Source organism: Rhineura floridana, chromosome 2 (assembly GCF_030035675.1).
Source record: "Rhineura floridana isolate rRhiFlo1 chromosome 2, rRhiFlo1.hap2, whole genome shotgun sequence".
In the NCBI taxonomy this organism is placed as follows: Eukaryota; Metazoa; Chordata; class Lepidosauria; order Squamata; family Rhineuridae; genus Rhineura; species Rhineura floridana.
In genome coordinates, this window is record NC_084481.1 from 173,322,431 (window position 1) to 173,344,892 (window position 22,462).

At 42.3% G+C, this 22,462-nt stretch overlaps 1 protein-coding gene across 1 annotated transcript in view; it reads right to left on the reverse strand.

The window, feature by feature from the left end:
* The window catches only part of RYR3 (ryanodine receptor 3), a 481,871-nt gene that overhangs the window by 248,213 nt on the left and 211,196 nt on the right, over positions 1 to 22,462 (reverse strand). The window contains exons 46-49 of the mRNA XM_061612803.1: positions 14,822 to 14,927; positions 10,271 to 10,391; positions 7,483 to 7,652; positions 5,163 to 5,383 (exon numbers count right to left, since the gene is read on the reverse strand). Of these exons, the coding sequence (XP_061468787.1) occupies positions 5,163 to 5,383; positions 7,483 to 7,652; positions 10,271 to 10,391; positions 14,822 to 14,927 (618 nt within the window). The remainder of the gene's footprint in view (positions 1 to 5,162; positions 5,384 to 7,482; positions 7,653 to 10,270; positions 10,392 to 14,821; positions 14,928 to 22,462) is intronic.

The following is a 22,462-nucleotide window of genomic DNA, read 5'->3' on the forward strand; positions in this document are numbered from 1 at the left end:
TGGTGAATCACTATTCCCGAGAAGAAATGTCATATACGTAGAAAGATTTTACTTTCTGATCATGTTTCAGGACAGGAAAAGTAAAGAAGGAAGTTTCCATATTACTCATCTCTAACAAGTCCATAGTTTGGCAAAAGCAGTAGTGAGCACTGAAATTTTGGGAAGGCATGAAAAGTCATAATAGGAAAAGATATAGGGTCTGGAATCTTTCGTTCTTCCCAAACTCGAAGTTATTGTTGCGGTGTCCCTCAGAAAGGTTTCACAAAGAGACTTCCCATAGGCATCTAGCTGGTCACTGTGAGAGCAGAGTGCTGGACTAGACAGGACTTTGGTCTGATTCAGCAGGGCTTTTCTTATTCCTTATTTCTTATTCCTTATCAGGGAAGAATGCAAAAAAAAATACCTCTAGTTAAAAAAGAGAAAGACCGCAATGGATGACTGAAGAAACTCTTAAAATGGTTAAAGAGAGAAGGAAAGCAAAAGCAAAAGAAGATAGAACCCTAAACGGTTAGAACCCTAAACACAACAACACAGCGACTAGTATGTAGGGACAAAGAGAACTATTTCAATATTTATTGTATAGAAATAGAAGAGGAAAACAAACAAGAGCCCTGTTCCAAAAGATTAGAGAAATTAAAGGGGAATTTAAACCAAGAGTAGGGATGTTGAATAATCAACAGGAACACACTGACTGACCGAGATAAAATAAAAAGAACATAGGAACATAAGAAGAGCCTGCTGGATCAGGCCAGTGGCCCATCTAGTCCAGCATCCTGTTCTCACAGTGGCCAACCAGGTGCCTGGGGGAAGCCCGCAAGCAGGACCCGAGTGCAAGAACACTCTCCCCTCCTGAGGCTTCCAGCAACTGGTTTTCAGAAGCATGCTGCCTCTGACTACGGTGGCAGAGCACAGCCATCACAGCTAGTAGCCATTGATAGCCCTGTCCTCCATGAATTTGTCTAATCTTCTTTTAAAGCCATCCAAGCTGGTGGCCATTACTGCATCTTGTGGGAGCAAATTCCATAGTTTAACTATGCGCTGAGTAAAGAAGTACTTCCTTTTGTCTGTCGTGAATCTTCCAACATTCAGCTTCTTTGAATGTCCACGAGTTCTAGTATTATGAGAGAGGGAGAAGAACTTTTCTCTATCCACTTTCTCAATGCCATGCATAATTTTATACATGTCTATCATGTCTCCTCTGACCCGCCTTTTCTCTAAACTAAAAAGCCCCAAATGCTGCAACCTTTCCTCGTAAGGGAGTCGCTCCATCCCCTTGATCATTCTGGTTGCCCTCTTCTGAACCTTTTCCAACTCTATAATATCCTTTTTGAGATGAGGCGACCAGAACTGTACACAGTATTCCAAATGCTACCGCACCATAGATTTATACAACGGCATTATGATATCGGCTGTTTTATTTTCAATACCTTTCCTAATTATTGCTAGCATGGAATTTGCCTTTTTCACAGCTGCCGCACACTGGGTCGACATTTTCATCGTGCTGTCCACTACAACCCCGAGGTCTCTCTCCTGGTCGGTCACCGCCAGTTCAGACCCCATGAGCGTATATGTGAAATTAAGTTTTTTTGCTCCAATATGCATAATTTTACACTTGTTTATATTGAATTGCATTTGCCATTTTTCTGCCCATTCACTCAGTTTGGAGAGGTCTTTTTGGAGCTCTTCGCAATCCCTTTTTGTTTTAACAACCCTGAACAATTTAGTGTCATCAGCAAACTTGGCCACTTCACTGCTCACTCCTAATTCTAGGTCATTAATGAACAAGTTGAAAAGTACAGGTCCCAATACCGATCCTTGAGGGACTCCACTTTCTACAGCCCTCCATTGGGAGAACTGTCCGTTTATTCCTACTCTCTGCTTTCTGCTTCTTAACCAATTCCTTATCCACAAGAGGACGTCTCCTCTTATTCCATGACTGCTAAGCTTCCTCAGAAGCCTTTGGTGAGGTACCTTGTCAAACGCTTTTTGAAAGTCTAAGTACACTATGTCCACTGGATCACCTCTATCTATATGCTTGTTGACACTCTCAAAGAATTCTAATAGGTTAGTGAGACAGGACTTTCCCTTGCAGAAGCCATGCTGGCTCTGCTTCAGCAAGGCTTGTTCTTCTATGTGCTTAGTTAATCTAGCTTTAATAATACTTTCTACCAGTTTTCCAGGGACAGAAGTTAAGCTAACTGGCCTGTAATTTCCGGGATCCCCTCTGGATCCCTTTTTGAAGATTGGCGTTACATTTGCCACTTTCCAGTCCTCAGGCACGGAGGAGGACCCAAGGGACAAGTTACATATTTTAGTTAGCAGATCAGCAATTTCACCTTTGAGTTCTTTGAGAACTCTCGGGTGGATGCCATCCGGGCCCGGTGATTTGTCAGTTTTTATATTGTCCATTAAGCTTAGAACTTCCTCACTCGTTACCACTATTTGTCTCAGTTCCTCAGAATCCCTTCCTGCAAATGTTAGTTCAGGTTCAGGGATCTGCCCTATATCTTCCACTGTGAAGACAGATGCAAAGAATTCATTTAGCTTCTCTGCAATCTCCTTATCGTTCTTTAGTACACCTTTGACTCCCTTATCATCCAAGGGTCCAATCGTCTCCCTAGATGGTCTCCTGCTTTGAATGTATTTATAGAATTTTTTGTTGTTGGTTTTTATGTTCTTAGCAATGTGCTCCTCAAATTCTTTTTTAGCATCCCTTATTGTCTTCTTGCATTTCTTTTGCCAGAGTTTGTGTTCTTTTTTTAGATGGAAGCAATACACTGAAGAACTATATAAAAGAGATGCAAGGATGACAAATTCATTCATGGAGGAACCATATGATGTAGAACTAGAAATTTTAGAATGTGAGTTGAAAGCTGCTCTTAAAATACTTGGAAGAAACAAATCACCAGGAACAGATAGCATACCAACAGAGTTGCTACAAGCTACTGAGACTGAATCTGTAATTAAGTATTGTAATGTTGATCTGTTCCATTTCTTGCTTGACAATTTCTAACTTTCCCTGATTCATGCTCCTCACATTCCATGTTCCTATTGTGTAAGTCCTACAACTCCAGACTCTCTTTTCACATCTGTGCACATCAGCCACTGGGCTTCCATTCAGCTTTGACCCGGTTGGGTCATTAGTCACAGCGCTACTTGTGCTTGTTCATTGTTCTTCCCCAGTAGCTCAATGAGTACCATCTGACCTGGGGGTCTCATCTTCCAGCACTATCTCATGTTGCATTTTGGATACTCTGTTCATAGGGTTTTCATGGTAAGAGGTATTCAGAGGTGGTTTACCATTGCCTTCCTCTGAGTCTGGATGCATCTTAGTCTGGTGTCTCAGCTTTGACCATTCTGCCTTGGGTGCCCCTGCTAGGAGTCTAGCCTCTTGGTCTAGACTCCTGATGGCATTGCTCTAGAGGAGCCCCAACATTGCAATAGACTTCAATGTTAAATTTCGTAAATTAATTAAAAATCAGCCATGCATTTTTTAAAACTTTTAAACTGCAGAAGATGAAGGTCAGAGTATGGGGCAAGGTCAATAATAGGATTACAGGTACTCTGTGAACATGGCTGATTTTTAATTAATTTCAACAAATTATGAGACTACTGACAGTAAAAAGTCCAACAGGAGTCTAGAATTTTTTTCTTTTGTTTTACACTTTGAACTCTCAATTCTCTATTGTGTGTATCGCCATGAAAACCTAGAGGATTGTTAAGCAAGCATTACTGAGTTCAGGACTATCAGTTTTGTAAACTTTTGTTTTGAAATGTGCTTATGGGAAGCACCAGAATGGCATGGGGGTATTTTCAATTTAACATTGCAGAATGCGAAAAATCCATGCTGGCTATAGTATATACAGCCACTCTTGTGGCTGTATAATTTATAATCTAGTGGTATATAAATTTTGTTAAACAAATAAATTTAACCTGCTCCTTTATTTAACCTGTAACGCAACATGGGACATTTATTTATTATTATTATTATTATTATTATTATTATTATTATTGAGAGATCCAAAGGTTATTATAGGAAAACAAGGGCTAAACATACAGACTCTCAAACTAAAAGAAACATATGAACTACAAGGCTAACAACACCATTCATTTAGAATACTTATATCCTACTCTCAAAGAGGCTCTCAAAGTGGCTTACACAACATTTGCACAATACAATAACATTTAAAAAGACTTGCACATGTAATCAGAAATGACATGGTGCCCATATGATGTCAGGTTTATTCAGGCTGCCTTTTCTTTTCCTTTCTTTTCTTTCTTGTTTGCACTCATTCTTGGTCTTCCCTGGTGTTACCAGACAGGAAGCCCACTGAAATCCTCTGAGGCAAGGGAGTGGGGCTGAGCAGCTGAAACTTGTTCAGCCCATGATTGAGGCCAGTCTTCTTTTTCTGGCAGTTGCCAGGCAACAGCTCATACTGCAGACCTCTGAGGCAGGAGAGTATAGCTGAGCAGCAGCAACTCACTCACGAGTTCATGATGGAACCCTATCATTATCACTAAGGTCATTTGAAGGATATAATTGCTATATGACAGGGACAGGCTTACATCAGCTTCTGACTTTCTCTACTTTAGAAGTCTAATCACCTTCCAGCCAACTGACATCTAACTGTCAATGGTGCTGTGTTCTCTCACCTATCCTGGATTCTTAAAAGGAGGAGGCCTCCCTTGTGACAGACAGCTTCTAAGGCCAATCACCTAAGCTTGCCAGATCACTTTGTTACACAGGTGCAGTAGCAAATGATTCCTTCATTCTCAATTAACACTTCTTGGACTTAAATATTTTTTGTACTTGATAGAATGTGATGTTTTCATTTAAGGATCAAAATTAATTATTTAAAGGATCAAAATTAATTATATGAATTTAATTTTATAACATGCTCTATATACTGTGTTGTAGTCAGGCACAATAAATTAACTGTGTATTCTTCCCTTAAGTACACCCAGCTTCATTGCTCGCTCCCTTCACTTGAAAAATAACTGTTTTCAGACATCTGCCAGATAGGTGACTATAACCCTATTAATAAACATGTTACATCACTCACACCTGTGTGGAGTCTAAATCTACACATGTATGACAAATTATACTGTAAGGCTATTTATGTGTTTATACAAATCAGAAAAGAATTGTTATATATACTTACTGGCAGATAGCAAGCAAACATTCTTCAATAGTGTCTCTTTGTGCTTTCGTAAGGGAGCGTCCTTTTGATAGCCGATATATTGTATGAAGTGTGGAATCAATCAAAGAGACATAATGCTCAGTTCCCGAAAAGAGAGAAGCACACCGTGTGAGTAATGGAAACACAGCTGTACAAATATATCTATTTAGAGCAAGAGCTGTCTCTGTAGTGCTCAGAGAAACCTGCATAAAGAACATACGCAACTATTAAATTTTTTTTGAGGTTAGCATGTTGCAAATGCACAAGATGTTCAGAAAAGGCATTCAGGTTATAGAACATTACAAACTGATCAATGTATATTCTGTTTCATTGCTGTGCATAAGACTTCATTGGCTTTGTAAGTAAGACTTTATTGGTAGCCTGTATAACAAGCCGAACATAACCATGCGTGGTAGTCCACCAAGGGCTGGATAAAGCTCTGATCACTGCCACCTGCTTGGGTCGAAAAAAATATGGTTCTCAAGCATCTGGCAGGCAACAGTATATGTTCTAGAAGTCATTTTCATCTTGATGGGTCCTACGTTGTACAGGACTGCGTTACTGGAACTAAAAACATCTACACTTTCCCTCAATCTTTTATATTCTGTCTGACAAAATATTTTGTGTAGCAGAAAGGATACATATTCCTGCATCAATTTTTCTTTATACCACTGTTCCATATTTTTATATATTATGTTTTCCTTACCTGACAGGTCTCTAAATCTCAACAGCTTACAGATCAATCCAACTCAGGGGAAGCTGGCATAAGTTCTGCTGGAGCAAGAGAAGCTGGCATAAAGTTCCGCCACATCCAAATGCCATTCAGGAGCCTCTGGGTTGGCTGAATGCTGGCTCAGCCGGGAGCTGCATGCAGGGACCAGAAAGTAGAACCCTGGTCTCCCAAATACCCCTATGGGGAAGTAAACCCTCTCCATTGACTTCTTTTGCAATTATTTTCTTAGACCGACCTTTTCCCAGTGTAATTTTTGCCTGGATTAGGACCTGCAGGAGCACTCCAAACATGAGCTGGATATGGCCTTAGTCCCCTCACCTAAGTCCCTCTCCCGACACGCCCCTTGTTGGGGTCAGTTTATATCAGCACCACTTGTACTGGTCTTGGCTGAGCCAACTGGGTCCGGGCTGAGCCAGGCTGAAGGACCCATGCAAACGTAGCCCAGCTGAGCTGGGATCCAGCCACCTGAACTAGAGATCCACCACATCCAACTCTCCTCAGCCTGGCATAAATGCAAGTTGGATTGAGCCCTTAGTCTTATCTTTCCATTCACACAGTATTACTCCCAACCCTCGATCTGAACCTGGTTCCAAATCCTGGTTAGGAGGAAATCCTGGATAGTATGAACCGTGCTTAGCTAGGGGGTAACATTTGTGCTTGAGCAGTGAGGAAGCATGAAGTCATCAGACTGGTTTATGATACCTTAACCATGTTTAATATTTTATTTGCACTGGCCTATTGTAATTTAATTTTCTGGGTTTTAAAACTTTTCTAAAGTTAAGTCTGGAAATGAAAAATGAAATTGTTCTTTTATAGTCCTGAGAAAAGCAAGGAAATGAAGGGAAAAGGAATTTTCTCTTTGAACAAAAAAAACCCTTATAGTTGTGGCTGAGATGAATCAAGACCATAGTTTAACATTCTTCAAGTTCTTGATATTTTGAGGCTCTTTTAAATTTAAATTAATTTTACAGTTTTGTTCAAGTAACAATAACAAATAAGCTTATTCCAGCCGTAGCAGTGATTATTTTTCAGTTCCTTCTAGAAAAATGTTCTATCCGACAGAAAACAAAAGCGGAATATTGTCTTGTTAGCTCCTGATTTTTCTTGGCTGGATTCGCTCTCTAACGCCAGTAAGGTGAAAATGTTTCATTTGAACACACATGAATGTGTCAATGTATGGCACCAGTCTTCTCTTATTCATTGATATCTGCATCAGCAAATTAGAACATCACACAGTACACTTCACAGGATGTGGTACTTTTGTTAAGTAAGTGTATTTTATAACATCAACATACAGTTTCCAGTCTGCAAACATTAGTTGTCATAAAAGAAAGGATTCTGGGTGGATTGGGACCCAGGAGAGGGGTCTGAAGTCAGGAGGATCTCATAAGCTGCCCCTGCAGCTCCACCCCACCATGCCCCCAGGATGCTCCATTTTGGGGGCTTCTGCTGGCCCTTCGTCTCCAGGGAGCCTGCCTGTGTAGCCAGAGGCCTGCAGCATCCAACTCCACCTAGCCCAACAGAACGATCAATTGGATTGCACCCTTAGGCAATAAAAAAAATACTCACTGTGTCCAATGAGGCACATGCTCTTAAGTCCGGTAAAAATCCAACTTCCAGAAGGTGGAGAAGAAAGCTTTGGTCCTTTATACCATAGACACGATCTAGAAACTGCACCATGGGTGCCTTATGATCAGGGCAGAAACTTGCAGACATGTCTGGTTCAGTAACTGTTCCATCTGAAAAGAAATCCAATTATCCTGTTATGCACACAATGTCCCTTTACTGCAGTTTGGCACTGCCAGCTGGATAGAAGGCAGAGTTGGCCTTTCATTTTCTATGGCTAATGATGATCCAGCTGCATGTTACATGGAGTTCTATGTTATTTTATTCTGCAATGTTAAACTCAAAAGCAACCTGGGTAGATTGAGACTCGTGGTGAATGAAAAGAAGACAGCAAGGGGATGTTTTTTTTATTAAACCCCTTCCACCAATATCTTCACACACAGATGCATTTGTGGTTGGATGCCTCTGTTATTTGGCTGCAAGTTTTATTACTTAATTTTTTTTGTTGTATTTTTATCATGGTTGCTAGAATTATTCTTATTGCTATAATGTATTACTGATCACTCCGAGATGTTCTTGAGATGAACTATTACTATTAGTGATGTGCATTGACCATATGATTCAGTTTGGACCCTAATTTGACTCGTCATAAAACAACCTGCTTCAGCTTTGACCAATTTGGAGACTGCCCAATTCACAGTGGAGGCTTGCCCGTTAGGGCAAGTGGGGCACTCTCCCACCAACCTCAGTCTGCCGTCACCCAGCCTGCCTGCTTTCTTACTTACATTTTATTTATTTTTATTTATTGTCTTACATTTATATCCCATCTTTCTTTCATCAAGGAACTCAAGGCAGCATACATCTGGCTCCCAAGTGGTCTCCCATCCAGGCACTGACCAGACCCAGACCATATTAGCTTCAGCAAAGAGGTGGTCTCATGTGCCTTCAGACCATACTCTGGTCCAGTCCAGAGGGTAGCACTGCCTGTCAGCTTCCTCCTCCTTAATCTCAGTGTTGCCCTTGTAGACCTCAGCAGGGAGAAGAATGTGGACAAAACCAGAATGAGTTGGCTTTGCCTGTCATTGGCTATGGGATGCACTTTCTGTTCAGCTCCCTGCCTTCCACCCCACCAGTCACCCTTGGGCACCAGCCACCACTGCCAGTTCAGCTTTGGGATCTGCTTCATTTCTCTCAGCCTTGTTCACTACTGGGAAACTATGGAATTCACTCCCACAAGAGGCAGTGATGGCCACCAACTTGGATGCCTTTGAAATAGGATTAGATATGGAAGATAAGTCTATCAATGACTACTAGAAGTCCAAGGCAGTATGCTTCCAAATAACAGTAGCTGGAAACTGCAGGAGGGGAGAGTGCTCTTGCACTCAGATCCTGCTTATTGGCTTCCCATGCTGGCCACTGTAAGAACACGATGGCCAGTTGGGCCACTGGCCGGATCCAGCAAGCTCTTCTTATGTTCTTATGAGGAAAAAAATGTTTAAAATGCTATTTTGTTTCCTTTGGACAGAAGCTATGAAATTTTCAGGCAAGATTACCCATTCTGAGGGAGTGAATTCTGTCAAATTTCAGAAGGATAACTGCAACAGCTTTCCCACAAAGGACAGCCGTTTTCAGTTTATAATTTGTCCCATTTCTCCCCTATGTTACTGGGAATTTTTTAAAAAGGCTATTTTTTCCTTTTGACAGAAGTGGAATAAATGTGCAGGCACATTAGCCCATTCAGAATTGATAATGCCTGCAAATTACAGGCAAATAGGTCAACGGGTTTTGTGCTGGACACCTCTAAAAAAGTTTTAAAAAACAAAAAGCCATCTATGATATTTATTATTATTATTATTATTGTTATTGGCCAGAATTGGTTGAAATATGCAGGCAAGGTCACCTCCTCTGAGGTCGTGAATCCTGCCAAATTTCAGAAGAATAGCTGTAGTAGTTTTCCTGAAAGGGCAATCATTACCGTTATGGGGTGAATGAAAATAGAATCACTTAATCTCCCATTTATGAACAATTGGTCTGAAAATTGCAGACATGAGAGATATGCTACTGTGTAAGAAACCTTCTACCCTGCAGAAGTCTAATAATTCCAGAGACTTTTGTCTGAGTTTCTTTAATTGTGGGAAAAACTAAAAGGGCTTCACTTTCTGAGTGAAATTGTTCTCTCTGATTACAAGCTAGACCTGTGAGACACAATAGAGTTTTTCCTCTGCATTCTCTCCCAGCTCTTGTCTTTGCTCCTCCTTCCCCAATCACCCCATCGTGGTGTTATATCAATATGGCAAGTTTAGAGCCATTACTTTCACTTTCAACAGATACTTGTCGGCAGCATTGTTTTATGTCTGGACCACAAAGGTGCCACAAAGTGCTTCAGAAATCCCTGCTTCAACTTGTGCTGCCTTGTAGAGATCCCATTTCAGCTCTGTCATGCCCTGAATGAGGGATATTGCTTCACGTTGGGATTTGTCTGAATCTTATGTACACTTGCAATTACTATTAGTGAAACGCTGTTTCATACTTTTAACTTATTTATTGAACTGTTTTGAAATACAGTTTTTATACATACATATATCTCCCTGTGGACTGAATTTATTAATGAACATATATTTAGTTTTAGGACTTTTGATATATATTGTTTGATATACTGATGTAATTTGTGGGATTTTTTATTTGTTGTGAGCTGCCTTAAGAACAAATTCTGTGGAAGCATGGCAGACAAATAAATAGAGTGGTTTTCACCCAACATTTTAAAAAAACTCTTCAAGATGCAGATAGTTACCTTTGTTTACTGTTGGCAATTTTAGAGGTATACTTATAATCCCAACCAAATCTTCAGTGGGCACCAAGGAGCGCAGGATTGAACGGATTCTAATAGCTTCACCTTTTCCAGTTTGGATGAGCTGTATTTTTACAAAACATTCAATAAGCAGCAGTGAATACTCTCTCTCTCTCCCTCCCGCGACCTCTCTTTAATGCAAATCACTACCAAATTATGGCCACTTCTAAGTACATGAATTGTTTTAATATTGGCACTTAGAGGATGGTTCTAGGGGATAAATCTCATTTTTTCCTTTTTTACAGAGCAATCCAACTCAGGAGAAGGCGGTGGAAGGGGTATCACTGGAGGAGGAGCCTGCGGGAAGGTCCCTGGCATCCATTTTCTGTTTGGGAGCCATTGGAACATTGGCTCAGCCATCAGCTGCGCACATGAGTGGAAAAGAAAAAGCCGGCTCTCACAAATACCGTACTGGCAAATAAGCACTCTCCACTAACTTCTATTATTATTTTCATAGACAAACCTTTTTCTTGTTGTAATTTTGGCCCAGATTGGGACTCACAGGTGCACTCTGAATGGGAACTAGATGTTGTGTAATTCCTCCCTCCTTCAACTTTCCCCTGGAATGTCCATTTTCCAGGTCTCATGCCAGCTTTTGCTGGGCTGGGCTTCTCTGGCAGATCCCCAGCGAAGCTTGCAGGATCCCAGCTCCACCATGGCTGAGCCAGGGTGAGGGGCTTCTGCTGGCTCAGCTGGGGATCCACCTCAGTCTGGTGTAAATATGAGTTCGACCTTAATAAGTACTTGTACTACATAAATATTGTATAAACATACAGTAAAACAATACAGTAAAAACTACTATACAAAAATGACTAAATACTCCTATTAATAACCTATTTTAACATAATAAATAACTGTTTTTCATCCATTCATTGTTTCTATGTACTTTTTCTTTATCCTTTAACATCATGGTTAATTGTATTATCATTCAAATGTTCCCATATTAATTCCACTTCCAGTGAAAACCTTCCAATATTTAGCATATGAAATTCTGGCAGTTGCTGAAATATATAATACTTGTATCTTATATGCAGATGTTATAGTCAGTTTCCTGTAATTCAACAACTGCACTGAGGTGGCAATCCAATCCCCCTCCTCTAACGCCAAGCTGTATGGGTGGGTGTAGATTTAATGGAGGCATCCATCCTCTCACTAGCTGGCTCAGCCAGCCTCCTGCCAGCTGCCCTGGAATAACACTTGCATCATTCTGCCACCAGAGATCTCTCCCATTAGCCCACCAGCAGAAGGCTGTGAAACAGGGTGTTCCAAGGGCAGGACAGGGCGGGGGGGGGAAGGTCGAGGCAGCTTGGGATCCACTGGATCTTGAGCTGCTCTCACAGTCAGTGTCAGCTAGCGGAGAGCCTGATCACTGCACCAGCCTAAAGCTGATGCAGGGGACAGGCCCAATCTGCCTGTCACTTCCCGCCTTCTGGTGTCACCAGGAGTGACTGGGCTGCAGAGGTAACTCCAGTGCTCTGCAGAACCTTGGTGGCAGCACTGATTGCTCTGCTGGAGATCTAATGGAACAGTTGTTTAATTTGTATTATTTTTCATGACTTGTTATGTGTTTAGACCTCCAGTTTTGTGGAATTTCCTAAGTGAACATTTAAATTAATTTGTTCATTGTCTATGACTGACACTGTTAGTTCTTTTTTGTTTGCCCCATATTTTTAAGCATATATTTACTACATAGCTTTGTTTATTAATAATATTTTTCTCTAATACTTTTTCTTTTCCATAGTAAACTTCTTAATCTGGTTCTAACTGTTGATCCTCCAGGGACAAATATTATTTCTGTATACCGAAATAAGTTTTGGACATTACAAGCAAGCAGTTACAAGGGAAACATTTAATCTTCTTCTGCTTATGCTCCCTATGAAATGTGCAAAATAGAAACTTGTCCATCTGCCCTATGGCAACATATGTGAGATCAACAAAATTTAGAACTCATACATCGGGATACATGAATGTCTCCCAACTCTGCACATTATACAGAATATGTAAAAAGTGCTTCCTTTCCTACCATTTGTCTCTAACATCCAAAGCTGCCAGAGAGTTTACATTAATATTGACCTATCCCTTTAAAAAGTCTGCAATAACTAGTGCTGAGTGGAAAGTTTTTGAGGTTATTTGGTGGAGGGGTGAAAATGGGGGGGATCCCTTGGGGCAGAAGAAAATTGCTCTGGTTCTTATTGTTAATATTGCCAGCTGAGTCTTCAAAAAAGGAATATATGTGAAATGGGGTCTCCTCTACAGATTCTAAGGCATTTGGAGATGCAAATGAGATAAAGCATTTCTTTAGATTTCTCCAACTCAAATTACATAGGGTGCACTACGATGTTCCATACTGTTAATATTTCATTGTTTAATTTTCTAATATATATGGTAAATTATTAGTATAATTAAAGTAAGTGGTTAGTGTTGAGAAGGAGGATTAAGTGAGCGGAATGCTGGAGTGTGCTGGATGGCGATTGGCTGAATGACTGAGAAGTTTATATCTGAGTGCATGACAGTTTGGCAATTGGATTGTTTTGGGATTGTTGTGGAGTTTGGGTTGCAGTATGATCATTTGGTGTGGGGAGAATGGTAGATAGCATAGGTTCAACACTAGTTTATTATTTTGGATTTAGATAGTGAAAGGGTGGAGTTAGTGATGGTATATTAGTGTGGGTAGGTCAGGTAGGATTTAAAGTGTTTAAAGAACATACAGAAACTAAAGAGAAAGACCTAGAGACAATTACTGCCACTATAGGCTTATGAACCCAAAGTGAACTTGTGCTTTTAAATACATCTGTTCTTAAATATGTATTGTTTTGTTTCACACACATATGCCACCACATATTTGTGGTGGTAGTAAGCACCTGAGGGAAGTAAACAGTATCAGGTTATAGGGGCTCAATTCATAGCTGTGAGCTTTAAAGAGACAAAGTGTCACAGGTGAGTTTGAGGCTTGCCTGGTTACCTGAGCCATTATAGCAACAGGGCTAGGGGGAATATAGGAAGGATCCCTAACACAGCATTGCTATATTTGAGGGTGGTGGTGTATAAGCAGTAAACCGTGTTCCCCTCTGTTAACAAATAAAGTGGGTTAATGAGGTGAGGGTTATAACATGCACCACCAAAACATGAATCACGGTAGCTAGATCTCTGATTCCCAGAAAAGAGTATGGTTGATGCACTAGTAAATCAGGGAAACGCCACCTTAGCATTAAGCAGAAAAGCTGGATCCAGGAGTATCTCCACGCTGCAATCCTGATCATTCCTTAGAGCACCAGTGACCTTGTCTAGAACAGGCTATGCTATTCCTAGGTCAAATGGACTAATCATCATTATTTTTGTCTTATCTGGAGTGATACGGAAAGCATGAAAGACAGTGTCAGTTAAGGAAAAACTGAAGTACTTTCTCAGGGGAAGTTTCAGGTTTGAGGGCCTGTGCACTTTTAGCCTTGCCCTGGCAACTTTAACCCCCTCCCCCTGATTCCTGAAGCTCTAATTGACTGCCTGGAATTTTTTTTTGAGGGGGGCAGCTAGGGAGTGCAAGATTATTTACAGGTACAGTAGGGCCTCGCTTTGCAGCGTTCCACCGATACAGCAGTTGTCAATTGCAGAAAGGCCCCGCTCCTACGGCGCTTGTTCCACTTTTACGGCGTTTTTCGGGCATTGGGCACCATTTTAGACAATGTTAGTCAATGCGTTCTGCTCTGTTGTTGACCACCAACCACATTTGCCATTCCAGTCCACACAGAATAGTGCATGGCAAGATGGCAGAAGTCAATAACACAGAAAAACACCACTGCCTACACTGATCTCTGGCATCTCTAGCTTCCTGCTGCCAACACTTCTCTCCATTGCTGGTAACCTGGCCAAGCCCAAAGTGGCCAATGCACCACCATCTTTCTTCTCCTCAGTGCTTCTGACCCTGATGTACGTGTCAGGGATGGGGTCCAACGCTTTGGAGAGAACAAAGAAGATGACAGCAGAAGTGGCTATAACTGCCTCACCCACTGCTTCTCTACAGGGCTGGTTGATTTAAAAAGAAGAAGAAGAGGCTGATATCAGATCTTGCGGCCCCTCTGTGACCCATGGGTCTTGATATTTGCCTGACCATGTCAAGTGCTGGCACTGGGCCTGCAGCTTCCCCTATTGGTGACACCAAGAACATTTACACTTCTACATTCTGTCAAAGAAGTCAAGAGCTTCCCATATGTTGTGGCTACTCCTTGACAGTAGGAAGATAAAGGGACTAATGATTCTCTGGGAAAGCAGAGGAAGGGACATTTTGAACAAAAATATACTATTCCAACCTTCTATTTTAAAAATGTAAATGATAGATTTCTTCTTCTGTTTTAAATCAAGGATTGTTTATACAAACGATAATGAAGTTTGGATACCACAGGCTGCCAGAAAATGACTCATACATTGTTTAGAAATATTTAAAGCTAATTTGGTTAAGTGTTTTTTTTACTGTTTCTGCACAAAAGAAAAACCACTTACATGCATTTCTGGTGCACAACGCCCAAGCAAATCTATAAGAGCTGAGTAGAAAGACATAATAGCATTGCCCATGTGCACAACCTCTTCTTCCTCATCTTCTTCAAGCCTGTTAAAAGGAAATCAAGGAGGCATCAATAATTCTTGAGATAATTCAGAAAATTCAAAATTATATGAAAAGTAGAGTAACAACAATAACAACAAAAAAACTTGGCTTCAACAAAGCAGGGAGTAATGAGTTCAGCAGGCTTGTTATCATCTCTGTTCTGTACACTTTAGAACAATTTCTTAGCGTGAATCCTACAGCAAGCTGGCACAAATAGAACTGGTTTATTTTCTTTTCTCTCTTTCATCAACATCCCCCCCCCAAAAAAACCCCACACAAAACCTTAGAACAAACTCCTTTTGAAATCCTGCTAATCTTCCCCATGGCAGTGTGTGTACTGGCTAGCATCCAGGATGGAATACAGAGCAGCTAACTAGAGTGGTAAGCACACATTCTTCTTAAGTTGAAAGGGACTAAATGTTACAGGCAAATGCATGTATTGAAATCCCAATAGCCTTTAAAGAGAGAGAATGAATGCCATGGGAAGGAGTGATTTAGGGCTGATTCACACTGAGGTTTAGTATGTGTCTGGTGCTCCTCACAGCCCCTTTTAATCCTCATGGTTCACATGATGTTACTGGGAAACAGAAGCTAGCACACAGTTTCCCCCCTGTAAATCCATACTAACCCAATCCTCTTTAAATCCACAAAGGGAAGGAAAAAACGTCTCCACTTCATATCTCTAGTGCTTGCAGATGCTTTGCTCCAATGCTTTTAGGTGGGTATGTCAATTGTTCTCCTCTCCATGCCCACTCCCTCCTTCTCCCTTCTTTGGCTGCTGGCTCCTGTTCTGCAAGCCTGCTACAAATGGTGCTTTATATTTCTTTCCCCCCAACTTGTGCAAAAAAGCACAACACTGTTCAAACAAATATTTGTACTTCAGCTGGATTGTGAAAATACAAATAATCGCACTTCAGGGTTTTTTCTTTTTTTATGAAACTTACTCTGCAACAAACTGAGCATGCTTGGTTGCTAAGGGAACCAGAGGAAGTAGGATTTTGACCATAAGAGGGCATGGTCATTACGAAGCTTCATGACTGATCCTTTGCCTTCAGTGTGAATGGAAAACAGCGGATTGGAAGGTAGGAAATGTGAACCTTGCAAATCTATTGCAATGGCAAAAGCTTTATCTTTAATACGAAGTACAGCACCCGTGTGAATGAGCCCTTAGAGTGGAGAATAGTGTGTGCTTTACTCTTCCCCCTTCCATTACTAATCTGCTCCAACCCCCACTCCCCAAACACAAGCATAACTGTGTATGAAATCCCATGGGGGAGAGCAGCTTATGGGGACACTCATCTCCAACATTGAGATTCCCATTGAGTTTGCTGCCACTTTCATTCTTGAGGCCCAGAGGGCAAAAGGAGAGAATCAAGGGATCAAGGCAGGGTGTGGGATGTGGTTGGAGGGTTTTATTGAGGGAAGCATGAGACGGGGCACTTCAGGCTGCCTTGGGACTCATGCAGGTTCCTCCCTGTCTTCAGGACGTCCCAAGCATCTTCCTCAGAAAAGGTCTCTCCAGGGTCTGGGCTGGTTGGGATCCTGACAGTGTTGGGAACTCTGCAGTTTCAGACAGGAGTCTCAGGGTCTGAAGCTGACCATTTCAGCAACTGTTAACTACTCTGGATTTTCACTCCTCTGGCTGTCAATCAGGGATGGAGGTTCCCCCTCTCCCCATTCAGGCCAGAATGGAAACACATGTCCCCACACAGAGGGCAACAGTGGGATGACAAGCACACTTATTTAAGATGGTGCTGCCCACCTCTTGCTCCCTTCAACCAGCTTAGAAACCAATCCCCCCACTGTGTGCAGAAGTAAGCGATTAGTTAAAATAAAATGTACTGCCTTCAAGTCGATTCCGACTTCTGGCGACCCTATGAATAGGGGTTTCGTAGTAAGAGGTATTCAGGGGGGGTTTACCACTGTCTTCCTCTGAGTCTGAGAGGCAGTAACTGGCCCAAGGTCACCCAATGAGCTTCATGGCTGTGTGCAGATTTGAACCCTGGTTTCCCATGTCATAGTCCAACACTCATTTTGGGGGGGAGAAGACTGAGTAGGAATTTTTGAGATTGAGTAGGAATCTCATGGAGATCTTTGGAGAAGTAACAGGTGGGGAATGGTTGTGCATCCTCTCCCAGTGCTTTTTTGCTCTAAAACACCCCTTCTTAAAGCAGCTTTTATCTTAAAAAACAACCATATGGGGTTTTGTTACATCTATTTGTGTAACATTTTAGGTGTTAAGGGACATTTTAGAGAACAACAGAAAAGGAATGCACCAAAAGACAATATAGTTCATCTACACACTCAAATAAATCTACATATCCATTTCCTTTCCCCCACTTCAGTTAACTAATGTGATGCAGACTACAGAATTTTTATTTATTTATTTATTATATAATTTATATCCTGCCCTTCCTCCCAGCAGGAGCCCAGGGTGGCAAACAAAAGCAGTGAAAATACTTTAAAACATCATACAAACAAACCTTAAAGTACATTAAAACAAAACAACTTTAAAAACATTCTTTAAAAAAGCTTTCAAAACATCTTAAATAAAAAGGGTTAAAAAAACATATTGTTTAGAAAGAAAATGTTTTTAAAAACCATATCTAAAGCAACTCCAACACAGACACAGACTGGGATAGGTCTTAACTTAAAAGCCTTGTTGAAAGAGGAAGGTCTTCAATAGGTGCCAAAAAGGTAACAGAGATGGTGCCTGCCTAATATTTAAGGGGAGGGAATTACACAGGGTAGGTCCCACAACACTAAAGATCTGTTTTCTGTTGTGCAGAATGAACCTCCTGATAAGATGGTATCTGCAGGAGGCCCTCACCTGCAGAGCGCAGTTATCAACTGGGTATATAAGGGGTAAGATGGTCTTTCAGGTATCCTGGTCCCAAGCTGTATAGGGCATTGTACACCAGAACTAGAACTTTGAACTTGGCCCGGTAGCAAATGGGTGGCCAGTGCAGTTCTTTCAGCAGCAGGGTGACATGTTGGCGATACCCTGCCCCAGTGAGCAGTCTCGCCGCCGCATTTTACACCAGCTGCAACTTCCGGACCAACCTCAAGGGCAGTCCTACACAGAGCGCATTACAGTAATCCAGCCTGGAGATTACCAGTGCATGGACATCAGTGGTCAGGCTATCCCGGTCCAGAAACAGCCGCAGCTGTCTTATCAGCCGAAGCTGGTAAAAGGCACTCCTAGCCACGGAGGTCACCTGGGCCTCTAGCAACAAAGATGGATCCAGGAGCACCCCCAGACTACGGACCTGCTCTTTCAGAGGGAGTATGACCCCATCCAAAGTAGGCAATTGACCAATCATCCGAACTTGGGAACCACCAACCCACAGTGCCTCCATCTTGCTAGGATTCAGACTTAAGTTTATTGGCCCTCATCCGGCCCACCACTGAGTCCAGGCAGCAGTCCAGGGCTTGCACGGCCTCTCCTGATTCAGATGTTACAGAGAAATAGAGCTGGGTATCATCAGCATACTGCTGACACCTCGCCCTAAAGCTTCTGATGACTGCTCCCAAGGGCTTCATATAGCCCACCCCAAAAGCCTGCCTGAAGAGCCAGGTCTTCACGGCCCAGAGGAAACTCATTATAGAGGGAGCGTGGCGGAGATCATTTGGAGGGAGTTCCACAGGGGGAGGGCCACAATTGAAAAAGCCCTCTCTCTAGTCCTCACCAGTCTGGCTGTTTTGACTGATGGGATAGAGAGAAGGTCTTTTAGGCTGATCTTGTTGGACAGCATAGCTGATGATGCTGGAGTCGCTCCTTCAGTTAGACTGGGCCAAAACCATATAGGGATTTAAAGGTCAAAACCAACACCTTGAATTGGGCCCGGCAAGCAACTGGTAACCAGTGCAACTCTTTTAGCACTGGAGTTATGTGCTCTCGCTGGTGGCTGCCTTTGATCAGGTGCGCCGCCGCGTTCTGTACCAGTTGCAGCTTCCGGACCGTTTTCATGGGTAGCCCCATGTAGAGCGCATTACAGTAGTCTAGGTGAGAGGAGACCAGGGCATGTACCACCAATGGGAGCAGGTGATTGGGAAGGTAGGGGAGCAGCCTCCGTATCAGATGGAGTTGATACAGTGCTGCCGGCTCACAGCCGAAACCTGAACTTCCATGGACAGTTGGGAGTCAAGAATGACCCCCAGGCTGCGGACCTGGTCTTTCAGGGGCAGTTGTACCAGGTCCAAATCCCCTAACCCGCCCTTCTCTCCCACGAACAGTACCTCGGTTTTGTCAGGGTTCAGTTTCAGCTTATTCCTTCCCATCCAGCCACTCACCGACTCCAGGCACTTGGACAGGGTTTCTACAGCCAACCTTGGTGAAGATTTAAATGGGAGATAGAGCTGTGTGTGATCCACATATTGGTGACACTGCAGCCCAAATCTCCTAATGATAGCCCCCAGCGGCTTTATATAGATGTTAAATAGCATCGGGGAGAGGATGGAGCCCTGCGGCACCCCACAAGTGAGAGGCCAAGGATCCGAAACCTCATCCCCCAATGCTACTCTTTGGTGCCTATCAGAGAGGAAGGAACAGAACCACTGCAGTACAGTGCCCCCTATGCCTAATCCCTCCAGGTGGTCCAACAGGATACCGTGGTCAATGGTATCAAAAGCCGCTGAGAGGTCCAGGAGGACGAGGAAGGTGCACTCACCCCTATCCAACGCTCTCCTCATATCATCCACCAAGGCGACCAAGGCTGTTTCAGTCCCATGTCCAGGTCTGAAGCCCGACTGAAATGGGTCTATAAAGCAGTCACTGTAAACACCTTGAAAACAATGCAGTGATTACTAAAAGCCAGCATGGATTTATCACAAACAAATCCAGACTAATTTTACCTAATTTTTTGATTAGGTAACCTCTCTGGTAGACTGTGGGAATGCTATGGACATAATATACCTCCACTTCAGCAAAGCTTTTGATAAAGTCCCCATTATATTGTGATTACCTAAATGTGGACTAGTTGGAACACAGTTGGCTACAGAATTGTACTCAAAGAGTGCTTATCAAAGGTTCTCAAACTGGGAGGAAGTAACAAGCAGGGTACTGCAGGGCTCAGTGCTGGGCTTAGTGCTCTTCAACGTTTTTATTAATGACTTGGATGAGGAGGTGCAGGGAATGCTTATCAAATTTGGGATGATGATACAAAATTGGGAGTGATAGCTAATACCTTGGAGGACACAAACAAAATTCAAAGTGATCTTGGTAAGCTGGAGCATTGGGCTGAAAACAACAGAATGAAATTTAACAAGGATAAGTGCACAGTTTTACACCTAGGAAAAAGAAACCAAATGCACAGATGGGAGATATTTGGCTAAGCAATACTACAAGTGAGAAGTATCTTAGAGTGTTGTTGATCACAAGCTGAATATGAGCCAACAGTGCAATGTGGCTGCACAAAAGGCAAATGCTATTTTAGACTGCTTTAACGTAAGCATAGTTTCCAAATTCATCAAGTACTAGTTCCCCTCTATTCATCATTGGTTAGGCCTCATCTTGAGTGCTACTGCATCCAGTTCTGGACACCGCACTTTAAGAAGGAGGCAGACTAGCTGGAACAAGTTCAGAGGAGGGCAATGGGGATGATCAGAGGGCAGGAAACAAAGCCCTATGAGGAGAGACAGAAAGAACTGGGCATGTTTAGCCTTGAGAAGAGAAGACTGAGGGGAGATAAGTTCTTGAAAGGTTGTCACACAGAGGAGGACCAGGATCTCTTCTTGATCATTCCAGAGTGCAGGACATGGAAGAATGGGCTCAAGTTAGAGCGGTACGACAATGGAACCAATAACTTAGGGAGGTGGTGGGCTCTCTAACACTGGAGGCATTCAAGAGGCAGCTGGACAGCCACCTGTTGGGTATGCTTTAAGTTGGATTCTTGCATTGAGCAGGGAGTTGGACTTGATGGCCTTATTAGGCCCCTTACAACTCTACTATTCTATGACTCTAATACTTTTATTAGAGAATGAGCTCAAAGGATCAGAAACTTAGACAAAAATTCACCTGAAATGTCTCTAAATATATATAATACTTTCTTTCAATTTCTATCTTTTGAAGAAATCTCAAACTCAGCAAACAAAGCAATTTGATGTATGATATGGATGCATATTTATTAGTACAGCAGGGCCCCGCACATACGGCAGGCTCCGTTCCGGACCGCTGCTGCAAAGCAAAATCCACTGTAAAGTGGAACATGTTGACTAACATTGTCTAAAATGGCGCCCGATGCCTGAAAAATGCAGTAAAAGTGGAACAAGCGCCGTAGGAGCGGGGCCTTTCTGCAACTGACAACTGCCGTATCGGTGGAATGCTGCAAAGCGGAGCGCCGCAAAGCAGGGCCCTACTGTAATAATAAGTAGCATCTAGGGTCAAATAAATTCATGGAATTATCAGTTCAGCAGTACAGAGAGAAAGTCTATATCAACAATATGTATTGCAATTATATAAAGAAATATGTTGATTATTTTAGAGAAATAAGATTTCTAGGCACATTAATCAAAAGAGTATTTTTATTATTAGAGCACAAATGTCCACAAAATTACAGAAGTGAGAGCAATTACTAGTATCACTTTCTACAGTATTATACAGCCACGAGAGTAGCTGTATACTATAGCCAGGGGGGATTTTTCACATTCCTCAATGTTAAATTGAAAATACCCCCCATGCCATTCTGATGCTTCCCATAAGCTAATTTCAAAACAAAACCTTACATAACTCATAGTCCTGAACTCAGAAACACTTGCTTAACAACCCTGTCAATTTTCATGGCGACACACAAAACAGTCAGAGAGAATAGACAGTTCAAAGTGTAAAAAGAGAGAGAAAAACCTCAGAGCCCTTTTGGACTTTTTTCTCTGTTCTCATAATCTGTTGAAATTCATTAAAAATCAGCCATGTTCACATAGTACCTGTAATCCTAATACTGACCTTGCCCCATACTCTGACCTTCATCTGCGGCAGTTTAAAACTTTAAAAAATGCCTGGCTGATTTTTAATTAATTTAATAAATTTTGGCTGGGACCCAATGATAGCGCAGAGCATGCTCAGTAAGAACCAACTGTCAAGAGTTCTAAAAGCCTCACAGCTGCTGGGCTTGCCTAATCAGAGGGCCACACCCACACCAGACTTTGATTTCATGTGAGACAGTCATGGCTTCCCTCAAAGAATCCTGGGAAGTGTAGTTTTTGAAGGGTGCTAAGAGACTCCTATTCCCCTGAGAGAATGGTTTAACAGTCAGCCACTCTGATTGAAGGTCTGTGAGGGAAACAGGGCGTCTCCTAGCAACTCTCAGCACCCTTCACTAACTACACTATCCCCTTCCCCTTCCCCCTCCTCCCCTTCCTCCTCCCAATGGTCAGTTTTACCTATCTTAAACATGATTGCACGGAAGTAAATACCACTGAACTCTATAAGCATGGAAATGATCAAACCTGCTCTCCCCTCCACCTTCCTTTGCCCCCCTCCAATACGATCCTTCCCACTCCCACTCCTCCTCCCCCATGGTCAGTGTTTCCTATCCTAACCA